Here is a 14,446-nt window from a genome sequence, read left to right as displayed (position 1 = left end):
TGACTTGAATAATAATAACGAAGTGTAATGATAATAGTAAAGTTGCAGAGAAAAGCCACCTCTCTTTTGAGTCTGATATGCCTAATCCTCCCCCCAACGGTTATGTTGGTGACGTGTACATTGGCCTGGCCTGGCCAACCTCAAATTCCAAGACTAACAGCCCTAGACTCGGCTCGAAATTAAGGGYGTCCTGTCATCTCGGGGACRATAAATAYGTTTGRGACGKTTCAAAACAGACGTTCGGACAGTTGTGGGACTATAGGCCAGAAAAAAAATTGGACACAAAGATGAAACGGATCACAATATTTAGCTTAAAAGTTGATAAACTATGAATAATTCACATAAGCGCAGCAATGTGTTACCTCGTCTCGGCCATGTACGTGAATGTTCCAAAACGCTATTATGGGAAAACACCCTTCTCAAACACGCACCTGATGCGAGTAATTCTTATAATGCGACAGAGATGGATATAATAGTAGAAATTTACAAAGAGGGAATAAATGAAGATGCAACAATAGGATTGTGCCTTCCTGCCTTCGGACAGTAGAAGAAGAAATGCGGGTTTCAATGGCAAATCAGGAAATCTTAGCTTTTTTTCTATGGTCGGATTTTGGCTGTAGGCTATGTAAAACGTACAGGTTTCAAACAATGATATGGCTGCCTAGGCATCGTATATGTAATTATGTAGGTTATGGAAATGTGTGTTAGAATATCATTCCAATGTTGGGCAAATAGGCCGATTAGAATGCACATTTTACTCTCTCAGCCTGTCTGCGTGCCYGCCGGCCCAGAGCTGAGGCTATGGCTATCTACTATGGTATTCTAGAGAATATGGTTGGATGTCCCTGACCTGAACCGAATGCACACTGGAAAATTTGCAATGTATTTCTGCCTTGTTCTACAACACTGCCTGACTGGGTGCTGTGSATGCACACGGGAAGAGCTGAGTGACCGATTCATTTTTAGAAGCGCAGCGCACGGGCATAAAAGTTTGTTTTAATTGAATTGAAACGGAAGTCTACTGAAGTGAGACTTTGTCCTTGTGTTCCTTGGYTAATTACGTAGTTTTGTTCACCAGCTAGGTTGTTTTTCAATGTTTGAGTTTCAACTGCTAGGGAGAGAAGCAATGTGGATACTAGTCAGAATCTYACAGGCGAAAACATGCATTACCACGGCAAAATTGGAAGTCTCTGTTTAAAATGTTTTATGAAATGAAACAATATAAACACACGACTTCTTACTACTAATACATGTATTGTTTTAGAAACATTACAAAGCATGCTCATCTGTTTAAAAAAAAATAATGTTTTGTTGGTGTAATTTTTAGAGATTTAATTTTATCTGGGCTGGTAAAAATCTGATTACCTGCCACAGTGGCTGGTGGACCAAAAAGTTAATTTTAGTCCCTGGCTGTTAGGAGGTGGTGGCGCTCAATAAGGTCAAGGTGAMCATTCTTCACTGACTGAAGAGGGGAGGGTGAAGCGGAGAAAGTGAAGGCTGGGGAACACACGCACACACCGTTCTTTATTGTATGTTGTTGTGTTATGCTGTTTAATGGGGCAGCTGCTGGTGGAATGTAAGTGGTCCTCTTAAGTTTGTTCAGTAAGCACAGTTCACAATAACATTGTTTTTTCTCTCTTAGTATATATATTGGTGCATGGCTCTAGTTAAGTAAATTGTACACTATTTTTAAATAATTGTACATGGATGTTTGTCTGTTTTCATTTTAAGTGCAAAAGGTATTCTTTTCTTAACGATGAAGGTTGATGTAGTATGACTCTCTGTAATTCTTGTTCTCAGTAACATACATCCAACTTAAGATCTAATAAGTTTCACACTTGACAAATGCACACATAAGACCCATGTTGGCATATCAAACATTTAAAAAACTATTTAATTATTGGGACTGGTTCAAAGATCATGTGTTTGGAGCGATAGTTGATAAGTGCACACTTTCGCAGCGGTTATTCCTTAGGATAGGTGTACGAAATAAGTTTAGTCGCTTGCTCTGCATAAACTACTTACTCACTTCTCTTGCTCACTCCATATTTTTTCTACAGTCTGTTTAAACATATTCTGTATTTTGTCACCAGGATTTATCCCTAGTGCTGGGATCCCTCTACAGAAGCAACTGGAACATGCCAATCAACAATCTGGCTTCACTGACTCTGTGAGTTCGTTGGGCCCCTTTTATAGAGTGGAAAAGTAGCATTGCACACGATTAAATAATATGGTGTTAAGTGTTATAAACCATACAGTGTTCAAACAAACCTTTTTTAAGAGGTTGATCACAACTGTATCTGTTTGTGGACGGGTCATCTGTGGTTAACTCGCACGTAACTGTCCGTTAATCTTTGGCTGCTGTGTTTTTGTGGTGGTTTCAGAGTGCTCTACGGTCCATGCACCCTCAGGCTCTTCATGCCAGTGCTGCAAGCCTGCTGCCTACCCCCTCCCTCACAGTGCAGATCCCTCCTGCCACGGTAAGGCCAACCCTCTTTACCCACCTGCCCTGGGTCGTGTTCATTAGGACAAAAGTAGCWAAATGTTTTGCAATGAAAAACGAAAAACAAGTGTTTCTTATTGGACCGGTGTAGTTAGTACCTCTCCATTTCACTCAGTTTTCTTCCATTCTGTGCCTAATGAACACAACCATGCTGTGTGTACTACTCTCATCCCTCTGGCATTACACACACCACAAAGTCAGTTATCCTGATCAATTCATAACGTCATRTCTTCCTTTCTTGCTCCYCCTGTTCTGTGTGAATAGTCTGGCTTGCCATACACCCATCCCCCCCGTCCGGCCTCTCCAGGAAGCTTCACTCATGGAACTCCTCCACAGCAGKCTCACCCAGTGAGTATCCTATCACTAGTGCCTGGAGTTTTGGTTGATGATATGTAGCACTGTGCTTTTACCGGTATTTCCARCCTTATTCTGCTAGTGACGCAGCTGTCAGAAAATTCTAGGAAATGATATTTGACACAAGCTGTTTCCAATCAATCAATGGCTGGTTGTTCACGTGTTTTTTGTGGGGGTTCGCCTGATCCAGGGGAGGCGTAGTTCTGCGAATACATTTTTTGGCAAGGAACTCTTTTTGTAGATCAGTGATTCTGCACCTTACTTTGCTCAAACTGATCCTCTCCAACTGACTAAATTTCACGGCACAACCCAAGGGGGGGCGCCAACCCAGACAGGAAGATCACRTCAGTGACTCAACCCACTCAAGTGACGCACCCCTCCTAGGGACGGCATGAAAGAGCACCAGTAAGCCAGTGACTCAGCCCCTGTAATAGGGTTAGAGGCAGAGAATCCCAGTGGAGAGAGGGGAACCGGCCAGGCAGAGACAGCAAGGGCGGTTCATTGCTCCAGAGCCTTTCCGTTCACCTCCTGTCCAGATACATCACAATATCGACCACCTGAAGAATGATTTCTTCAGTAAGACTTAAGTTGAGACGTCTGCGTCTCTCACTGCTAGAAGCCCTTCCATAAATGAGCATCTATAGTAGAAACCTCAGTGTTTCTTAGAATTCAGGAACTTAGGAGCTGTTTGACTTACTTACGTATATGTACGCAGGACCAACTCGAAGATATGTAGGCAACCCATGTAATCTTTGTAGCAGTACAGTAAACCTTGAATAGCTTGCTTAAAGGAAGCAGTAGTAGAGAGCTAGCACTGGCGTATATGATCATTTTTGTTCTAGTCAGGATTCTAGCAGCCATATTAGCATAACTGAGTTATTATTTATCGGAGCCGAAAGTATGAGCATTGCGTGGTTAACCCTAGAAGAACGAATAAAGCATGATTAATTTTTCTCTCATTTTTGTACAAAGTTTATATTTTTGCACAAAAATTGTTAGGATAGATGGAAAACGCGTCTTCGAAACATTTGATATGTATCTCAAAGACAGATAGTCAGGTAGCGAGGTCCTTACCGTTAATTGACACTTTATGCAACATAAGAATTATTTCAGATCAACAGAGAGTCTTCTTGTTGTTCTTGGGATCCCTAACAAGATTCTGGTTTGTCCGAGTTTATAGAAAGTTTCAGCATCATCTTATTGGTCTGAAACAGCTTCTAGCAGAGCGAATGTTTGGGCTTCAAAGTTTCATTGAAATTACAGCTGTGTGTCATCCGTATAGCAGTAAAGTTAACATGTTTTCGAATGACATCCCAGAGGTAAATGTATAGTGTAACAATAGTGGTCCTAAAACGGAACCTTGAACAACCGAATGTACAGTTGATTTGTCAGAGAAAACATTCAGAGGCAAACTGATATCTTTCCGACAGATAAGATCTAAACCAGGCCACTTGTCCGTGAGCAATTTGGTTCCCAACTCTCCAAAGAATTGGTATCGAAGGTATCAAAAGCAGCACTAAGGTCTAGGAGCACGAGGACAGATGCAGAGCCTCGTCTGACGCATTAAAAGGTCATGTACCACCTTCACAAGTAGCAGTCTCAGTGCTATGATGGGTCTAAAACCATATAGCATTTTTACATTGTTTGTCTTCAGGAAGCAGTGAGTTGCTGCGCAACAGATTAAAAAATTGGAGAAGGAATGGAGACGTATAGGCCGAATTTAGTTTTATTAAATATTTTCTGGGTCAAGGTTTGGCTTTTTTCAAGAGAGCTTTATTATGCCACTTTAGTGGTTTGTGACAAATCCGGTGGTAGAGAACCGTTTATTATGTTCAACATAGGAGGGCCAAGCAAGGAAGCAGCTCTTTCAGTAGTTTAGTTGGAAAGTGGTCCGTATGCAGATTGAAGGTTTAAGAGCATGATTATTTTCATCATTGTGTCAAGAGATATAGTACTAAAACACTTGAGTGTCTCTCTTGATCCTAGGTCCTGGCAGAGTTGTGCAGACTCAGGACAGCTGAGCTTTGGAGGAATACGCAGATTTAAAGAGGAGTCCGTAATTTGCTTTCTAATGATCATGATCTTTTCCTCAAAGAAGTTCATGAATTTATTACTGCTGAAGTGAAAGCCATCCTCACTTGGGGAATGCTGCTTTTTAGTTAGCTTTGCGACAGTATCAAAAATAAATGTTGAATTGTTCTTATTTTCCTCAATTAAGTTGGAAAAATAGTATAATAGAGCAGCAGTGAGGGCTCTTCGATACTGCACGGTACTGTCTTTCCAAGCTAGTCGGAAGACTTCCAGTTTGGTGTGGCGCCATTTCCGTTCCAATTTTCTGGAAGCTTGCTTCAGAGCTCGGGTATTTTCTGTACACCAGAAATACTCCACAGAGACGCTCTTTGCAGATGACAACAATATATTCAGCAAAACATGCAACTTAGCATTAGCTCATAAACAGAAAGACAGGATAGATGGACATCTGAAATAACATTACGCTGTCTCATAAGAATTCTCGGACTACTGGCCAAGATCGTTTAGTCAGGTGGGAGGACCTGGAGGATATGGTGGAGGGTTTYGCAAGYGCCAACATCCCTCTAGAAAAAGTTGATAAACCCGAAATGTGCGCATTCATTAATAAACATGTGAAAAACAAGAGGCACAGTCCCTACAAGTACCCAACTCAGGAGTCGACGTCTACCAAAGGTAGCCACAAAACATCTTGTCAAAAAACTGAAAACATGTCAATAATAACGGACGAATCAACTGACACACTGGATCAATATGTTCCTATTTTGTTTGTCTTGCAAGGAGAGCTGGGTGAAGGTTAAAGTTGTTCTATTCACATGTGCTAACCTAGGTTACATTATTCTTTCTTGATGTTTTTTTATGCTTTAGAATGTTATGTAGGCTAAGGTTGAGACTGTGTCGTCTGTTATCGTGATTTCCTCTCCATTTAAGTTTTTACATTAATTTCTATAGTGAATGAAAAATATATATAGATTTCTTTTAATCAAATGTGTATTTACGTTGCATTCGGAAAGTATTCAGACCCCTTCACTTTTCCCACGTTTTGTTACCTTACAGCCTTATTCTAAAATGAATTAAATAAAAAAATCCTCATCAATCTACACACTCTACCCCATAATGACAAAGCGAAAACAGGTTTAGACATTTTTTGCAAATGTATAAATAAACAATAACAGAAATACCATATTTTCATAAGTATTCAGATCCTTTGCTATGAGCCTCATCTGAGCTCAGGTGCATCCTGTTTCCATTGATCATCCTTGATGTTTCTACAACTTGATTGGACTCCACCTGTGGTAAATTCGATTGATTGGTCATGATTTGGAAAGGTACACACGTGTGTGTGTGTGTGTGTACAGTGCACGTCAGAGCAAAAACCAAGCCATGATGTCGAAGGAATTGTCCATAGAGCTCCAAGACAGGATTCTGTCAAGGCACAGATCTGGGGAAGGGTACCAAAACATTTATGCAGCATTGAAGGTGCCCAAGAACACAGTGGCCGCCATCATTCTTAAATGGAAAAAGTTTGGAACCACCAAGACTCTTCCTAGAGCTGGCCACCCGGCCAAACTGAGCAATTGGGAGAGAAGGGCCTTGGTCAGGGAGGTGACCAAGAACCCGATGGTCATTCTGACAGAGCTCCAGAGTTCCTCTGTGGAGATCAGGCCTTTATGGTAGAGTGGCCAGACGGAAGCCACTACTCAGTAAATGGCATATGACAGACCGCTTGGAGTTTGCCAAAAGGCATCTAAAGGACTCTCAGTCCATGAGAAACAAGATTCTCTGGTCTGATGAAACCCAGATCAAACTTTTTGGCCTGAATGCCAAGCGTCAAGTCTGGAGGAAACCAGGCACCGCTCATCTCCTGGCCAATACCATCCCTACGGAGAAGCATGGTGGTGGCAGCATCATGCTGTGGGGATGTTTTTCAGCGGCAGGGACTGGGAGACTAGTCAGGGTCGAGGGAAAGATGAACAGAGCAAAGTACAGAGAGATCTTGCTGCTCCAGAGCGCTCAGGACCTCCGACTGGGACAAAGGTTCACCTTCCAACAAGCCAGCAACACTAAGCACCCAGCAAAGATGATGCAGGAGTGGCTTCGGGACAAGTCTCTGAATGTCCTTGAGTGGCCCGGACTTGAACCCGGTCGAACATCTCTGGAGATAGTTGAAAATAGCTGTGCAGCGACGCTCCCCATCCAACYTGACAGAGCTTGAGAGGATCTGCAGAGAAGAATGGGAGAAACTCCCCAAATACTGGTGTGCCAAGCTTGTAGCAGCATACCCAAGAAGACTTGAGGCTGTAATAGCTGCCAAAGGTGCTTCAACAAAGTACTTAGTAAAGTGCCTGAATACCTATGTAAATGTGATATTTCAATTTTGTATTTTGTAGTAAATGTTCTGAATGCTTATGTAGTTTCTAATACATTTGCACACAAAAAATTGTAACAATGTGGAAAAAGTGAAGGGGTCTGAACTTCCCGAATGGACTGTAATTCAGCTTCATCAAGTTATAAAATTAATCTATGATTTCCATGTGTTCGAGGGTGATTAAGAAATTGTCTAGATATAGTCAAATGTCGTCCGCATATAATGAAATTAAGTCCTCAGTAGATTTTAGGGAAATTGATGTTATTTTCGATATGACGAATTGTCTGGGCCAGGGGTTCCATGGATAATATTAAAAGCAGCTCTCTCACCTTGTCTGCTGCTTCTAGTGATTCTAAAAGGAGCAGTGCAGATATTACCTGTTATAACTATGGCTGAGGGATTGGCATATAGTATTTTAATCATATTTATGAAATTGGAGCCAATTCACAAAGTACCAGTCAACATTTTGGAAACTTACGCATTCAAGGGTTTTTATGAATTTTTCACTATTTTCTACAATGTAGAATAGTAGTGAAGACATCAACACTATGAAAAAACACATATGGAATCATGAAGTAACCAAAAAACTGTTTAACAAATCAAAATATATTTTAGATTCTTCAAAGTAACCACCCTTTGCCTTGATGACAGCTTTGCACCGTTTTGCCATTCTCTCAACCAGCTTCATGAGGAATGCTTTTCTAACACTCTTGAAGGAATTTCCACATATACTGTGAAATTGTTGGCTGCTTTTTCTTCACTCTGCAGTCCAACTCATCCCAAACCATCTCAATTGGGTTGAGTTCGGGTGATTGTGGAGGCCAGGTCATCTGATGCAGCACTTCATCACTCTCCTTCTTGGTCAAATATCCCTTACACAGCCTGGAGGTGTGTTTTGGCTCATTGTCCTGTTGAAAAACAAATGATAGTCCCACTAAGCGCAAATCAGATGGGATGGCGTATCGCTGCAGAATGCTGTGGCAGCCATGCTAGTTAAATGTGCCTTGAATTCTAAATAAATCAGTGTCCCAGCAAAGCACCCCCACACCATAACACCTCCTCCTCAATGCTTTACATTGGGAACCACACATGGAAGATCTTCCGTTCACCTACTCTGTGTCTCACAAAGACACAGCAGTTGTAACCAAAAATCTCCAATTTGGACTCATCAGACCAAAGGACAGATTTCCACTGGTCTAATGTCCATTGCTCGTGTTTCTTGGCCCAAGCAGGTCTCTTCTTCTTATTGGTGTCCTCTAGTAGTGGTTTTGCTACAATTTGACCATGAAAGCCTGATTTCACAGTCTCCACTTAAGTTGATGTTGAGATGTGTCTTACTTGAACTCTGAAGCATTTATTTGGGCTGCAATCTGAGCTGCAGTTAACTCTAATGAACTTATCCTCTGCAGCAGAGGTAACTCTGGGTCTTTCTTTCCTGTGGCGGTCCTTATGAGAGCTAGTTTCATCATAGCGCTTGATGGTTTTTGTGACTGCACATGAAGAAATGTTGAAAGTTCTTTAAATGTTCCGCATTGACTGACCTTCATGTCTTAAAGTAATGGACTGTCTTATACTATTTGCTTATTTAAGCTGTTCTTGCCATAATATGGACTTGGTCTTTTACCAAATAGGGCTCTTCTGTATACCACCCCTATCTTGTCACAACACAACTGATTGGCTCAAACGCATTAAGAAGGAAAGAATTTCCACAAATTCACTTTTAACAAGGCACACCTGTTAATTGAAATGCATTCCAGGTGACTACCTCATGAAGCTGGTTGAGAGAATGCCAAGAGTCTGCAAAGCTGGCTTCGAGGCAAGGGTGGCTACTTTGAAGAATCTCAAATATAAGATATTTGTATAACACTTGTTTTGGTTACTACATTATTCCATATGTGTTATTTCATAGTTTTGATGTCTTCACTATTATTCTACAATGTATAAAATAGTAAAAATAAAAACCCTTGAATGAGTAGTTGTGTCCAAACTTTTGACCAGTACTGTATGTTCCAAGACACACCAAAGATATGACTGATCTAGTCTATCAAAAGATTTTCCTTCATTGAGAGATAAAACAGCCCAATGAGCTGTTGTTTCATATGAAGCATTTAAGATGTGTAATAGCTGGAGGTTGCATAGSATAAATGTTTTATAACAAACCTGCTTTTGTCCTTGTAGACCAATTTGGGTAGTAAGTCTCGAAATGGGACGATAACATTTTGAAAAACTTTAATATCTGTGTTTATCAAAGATAGGAGGCGATAGTGAGAACACTGGGTGGCATCCTTTAAAAAAGTTTTAAAGCAAAATTAGTGCTGTATTCACATCTCTTCCAAATGAACGTTTGTGAACGGCTGTGTTAATAATTCCGACCAGTAGTGGACCTAATTGATTCTAAAATTTTAAATAGACCTCAGGGAATACAATCTCGTCCAGGTGATTTGCCTTCATTCATGCTATCCAATGCTCTTTTGAGTTCTTTGAAAGAGATTTGGGCTCCCAGCCTTCCTCTGTTGAGAAGAGTAGTTCTTCATTCTTTTAGAAAGGGCTTAGTCTGGCTTGATGTGGATTTACAATCAGTGGTGTAAGGTTATTTAATTCATTTGGGTTCTGATAATTCCACTGTTTCAGATTCAGTAGTAGCTATTTGATCATTATGCATAGCTTGTTGGCCAGTAAAAGACTGGGATGATTACCATGGAGTAATGGGTGAGTCTAACTAGATGGACGGGAAATTCTTCTCGCTGCCTTATCAATAAATGAAGTTCTGTCTTGACTACCTCGTCTGAGAAAAGTGTTTGTTGAGAACGCTCTACAGCAGTTAACATTTCCAGTTCTGATTATCTTCAGATAATTATCTTCTTCTTGAGATAGAAGTTGTATTTCAGTCTCTAGGTCCCAGCTTTGATGCACCTGTACTGACCTCGCCATCTGGATGATAGCGGGGTGAACAGGTCATGGCTTGGGTGGTTGATGTTCTTGATGATCTATTTGGCCTTCCTGTGACATTGGGTGCTGTAGGTGCCCATCGGGTGGTGTAGGTGATGCGTTGGGCAGACGACACCACCCTCTGGAGAGCCATGCGGTTGTGGGCGGTGCAGTTGCTGTACCAGGCGGTGATGCAGCAAGGCAGGATGCTCTCAATTGTGCATCTGTAAAAGTTTGTGGGAGTCTTAGGGGCCATGCCAAATTTATTCAGCCTCCTGAGGTTGAAGAGGTGCTGTAGCACACACACTTGTGGGGCCCATGTGATGAGGATCAGTGAAGTGGAGGTGTTGTTTCCTACCTTCTCCACCTGCGTGTGGCCCGTCAGGCAGTCCAGGGCCCAAGTGCACAGGGCGGAGTTCAGACCCGGGGCCCCGAGCTTGATGATGACCTTGGAGGGTACTATGGTGTTGAAGGCTGAGTTATAGTCAATGAACAGCATTCTTACATACAGTTGAAGTCGGAAGTTTACATACACCTTAGCCAAATACATTTATACTCAGTTTTTCACAATTCCTGACATTTAATCCAAGTAAAAATTCCCTGTCTTAGGTCAGTTAGGATCACTACTTTATTTTAAGAATGTGAAATGTCAGAATAATAGTAGAGAGAGTGATTTATTTCAGCTTGTATTTATTTCATCACATTCCCAGTGGGTCAGAAGTTTACATACATTCAATTAGTATTTGGTAGCATTGCCTTTAAATTGTTTAACTTGGGTCAAACGTTTCGGGTAGCCTTCCACAAGCTTCCCACAGTAAGTTTGGTGAATTTTGTCCCATCCCTCCTGCAGCAAAGCACCCCCACAACATGATGCTGCCACCCCTGTGTTTCACGGTTGGGATGGTGTTCTTCGCCTTGCAAGCATCCCCCTTTTTTTTCTCCAAACATAACGATGGTCATTATGGCCAAACAGTTATATTTTTGTTTCAATAGACCAGGACATTTTTCCAAAAAGTACGATCTTTGTCCCCATGTGCAGTTGCAAACTGTAGTCTGGCTTTTTTTATGGCGGTTTTGGAGCAGTGGCTTCTTCCTTGCTGAGCGGCCTTTTAGGTTATGTCGATATAGGACTCTTTTTACTTTGGATATAGAGACTTTTGTACCTGTTTCCGTCCAGCATCTTCACAAGGCTTTTGCTGTTGTTCTGGGATTGATTTGCACTTTTCACACCAAAGTACGTTCATCTCTAGGAGACAACGCGTCTCCTTCCTGAGCAATATGACGGCTGCGTGGTCCCATGGTGTTTATACTTGCGTACTATTGTTTGTACAGATGAACGTGGTACCTTCAGGCGTTTGGAAATTGCTCCCAAGGATGAACCAGACTTAGATTATATTATAATTATATTGGTGGCGTAACGATACAAAAAATGTCCAAGGACACCCACAGGACTAGGCAACGGCCTCCCTCAAGCCCACAATGGCCCAGTCACACACACACACACATATTCACAATGGTCTCCCCCCCAAGCCCACATTGATTGTACTCACCGCTCCGAGACGCACAACACATGCATCGTAAAATCCCCCATACTTGGAAACCGAATGCTGGTTGATAACAAGTGTGAAGCATCAGACGTCAGAGTGATTGTGAATATGTATTTATTTAATTTTTTCGGGAGTTTGAAAATGTACTGGCCCAAGTGGGCGATATGAAAGCTTGATTAACTGGCCCGGCAAGCTTCGGCAGAGGTTGCAGGGCCAGCGGGCTGCCCTGAATGTCGAGCGCTGCTTATGGAGCAGGTGTGTTTCTTGGAGCATTGCTGTATCAATATGGTTTCTTGGAAGGATATCTAGACCGCTGACACGTTTGATAGGACATATAAGGTATTTCAAATTCCAAGAGAGAATTGCTATTTTTGCCATTGTTTTTCAGAAAATAATGTTATATTAGTTATATAATTGTTCTTTAGTGTTGATAAGCCCAAGGATGTGTAACAAAAAGCAGRACCCACAGGGAAATTCACCCATTGGTTGTTACCCTCCCTGTAAACCCTCAAACCAGGGTTCTCCAACCCTGTTCCTGGAGAGCTACTCTCCTTTTAGGTTTTCAATCCAACCCCAGTTGTAACTAACCTGATTCATTTTATCAACCAGCTAATTATTAGAATCAGTTGCGCTAGATTAGRGTTGGAGTGAAATCCTACAGGACGGTATCTCTCCGGGAACAGGGCTCAAACAATAGAAATGGTTGTCCGCAAAGGCAAAACGCAGGCGGGAGGCGGCGAGATCAAGTGGGAACATTCTAGCTAGACAATGATCTTTGGTAGAAAATATTTAATACAATCGTAACAACCTAAGCATTATGAAACTTCCATTCGATCCAATAAGCCTTAACTACTGTATCAAAATAGCAAATCACTTTTATCTTTACCAAATTCGACACTCATTGCCCCCCATACAAAAACTCCTCACTTGCTCTACCTAACGCTGACCAAGTCTGCTCAGTCTGCGCGGACAGATTTTGGGCAGAGGCCCTGCCACTTTGCCTCCTCCTCTCTGGAATAAGTGTCGGCAGTAATTTCCTTTTTGAAGTCAATCCACATGGTTGGGAATACATTTTGGACTAATTGAATAATTCCGTTATACAATTATGGTATGCACGGGTGACAATTAATTCACACGTGGTGTGAGAAGATGCTATATCAGCCTCTTTAGGTCAGATGACTGAAAAATGCAGGGTAGAAAATAACTCTCCCTAAATGCAGAGCCCTACCTATCACGTAGCACCCAAACCTGGGCCGCACTGCCCATTACATACACCCTTGGTGCTGCCAGGTAGATCAAATGGCCAATTGTAATGGCTTCAACGAAATACTAGGAATACATCATGAAAATCAACATTAGTCACAATATGGATTCGAGTATTCATCACTTTTAGGCTAGATGCACCCTAGCTTTGATTTGACCGACTCAGTCATTCTCATGTTTAGTTAGACCATGTGATGCTTACAAATAGAATAACTCAATTATACTTCTATGGTATGATGTTTCTAAAGGATCTATTCATGCTTTCTTGTTTGTCTTTTACAGGCAACGTTTCAGAGCTCTCCTCGGCATGCCTACCTTTCCCACAGCCAATCAGGACAGAGGTTCTACCACCACACCAAGTAAACTGGCCACAACCACCACCAGCAATTAGGGATTGGCATCATTCTCCACACAGATTTAGGCTTCAACTTCAACTGCTGAAATAGTACATCAATGTAGCGTTTCTTCTGCCAAAATGTTGCATTAACATCCCATAATGTGTATATTGACTACTTTCAGTATGCATTAGCATGTTTTTTWAATTTTATATAAAAAATCCGTATTTCAATAGATAAGCTTTCTGTTTCATACAGGGTGTCTCAATCATGACATACTATGATAGAGAATTGGTAGATTCAGAATGATAATATTTGCATTCCAAACAATGGTGCTGTTTTCATTGTTGATGTGTTAGCAAATGAACCCAAGCTTCAGTAGTCTGTGCTATTCAATTTTTACTGATAATGAAAGCCTCTTAAAATTCTCTTAATATTTGTGTTCTTAATCTTATACATTTTAAATGATTAAATGTAAACCCTTCTCAGGGCCCATGGAGGAAATGATCATTTGCAAGGAAGAACTCTTTGATTCACTTAAACGTGCTGTATTTGTGGAAGCCATATTTTCCTAAACTTTTTAAATGAAAATCTACWAATTTTATTAAATTGCACTTGAAAACTAAACATGCAATGGTTATTATTTTTTAATGCAGAGGCGTATGGTGATGTGTAAGAAGAGAACATGTGACAAGTTATGTGGGAGGGAAGTGAAGGTGGTAATCTTTGTAAAAACGAAAGAAAGAACTTTGAGATGATTACTTGGAATAGAAACATTTATTCATACAGCGATGAATCTAAGGAGAGGTCATTCACAAGAAGTAAAGCATAAAAAAAGTGTTACAGGATCACATGCAGAAGAGTCTTGAATATATGCCCGTCTGTGGGAGAGAAGAAGGGCGGAAGTTGATTATGYACTTTTTAGTGGTTAGGAAGAGGGAGAGCGCGAAAAATGAAGAAAAAATGGCCTGCTCTCCAGTGACTCGTCATGTTTCAGATTTCAACTTAAGAGACAATAAGTAGGTCGAGATAGATATCAAAATATAGCCTACTGTTTTTGGATTCGACCCGTTCCCTTCTGGATTTTACTCTTCACATTGCTATGGGACTGATGAAACTG

At 41.2% G+C, this 14,446-nt stretch overlaps 1 protein-coding gene across 4 annotated transcripts in view; it reads left to right on the top strand.

Annotated features, from left to right (window-relative positions):
* Positions 1-13,953, top strand: part of LOC111950726 (G protein pathway suppressor 2) — a 31,632-nt gene extending 17,679 nt beyond the window's left edge. For 3 of the 4 annotated variants that reach the window (XM_023968563.1, XM_023968562.3, XM_023968564.2), the window contains exons 9-12: positions 2,094-2,170; positions 2,385-2,480; positions 2,768-2,851; positions 13,274-13,953. In XM_023968563.1, the coding sequence (XP_023824331.1) occupies positions 2,094-2,170; positions 2,385-2,480; positions 2,768-2,851; positions 13,274-13,354 (338 nt within the window). In that variant the 3' untranslated portion in view covers positions 13,355-13,953. Of the gene's footprint in view, positions 1-2,093; positions 2,171-2,384; positions 2,481-2,767; positions 2,852-4,843; positions 4,910-13,273 lie in introns of all 4 variants that reach the window. The other variant, XM_070434654.1, reaches the window with a different exon arrangement.
* The last annotated feature ends 493 nt before the right edge of the window (positions 13,954-14,446 follow it).

The sequence above is a fragment of the Salvelinus sp. IW2-2015 genome, linkage group LG23 (genome assembly GCF_002910315.2).
Source record: "Salvelinus sp. IW2-2015 linkage group LG23, ASM291031v2, whole genome shotgun sequence".
NCBI lineage: Eukaryota > Metazoa > Chordata > Actinopteri > Salmoniformes > Salmonidae > Salvelinus > Salvelinus sp. IW2-2015.
Note: the sequence above shows the minus strand (reverse complement) of the source record. Positions and strands in the feature narration are given on the sequence as shown.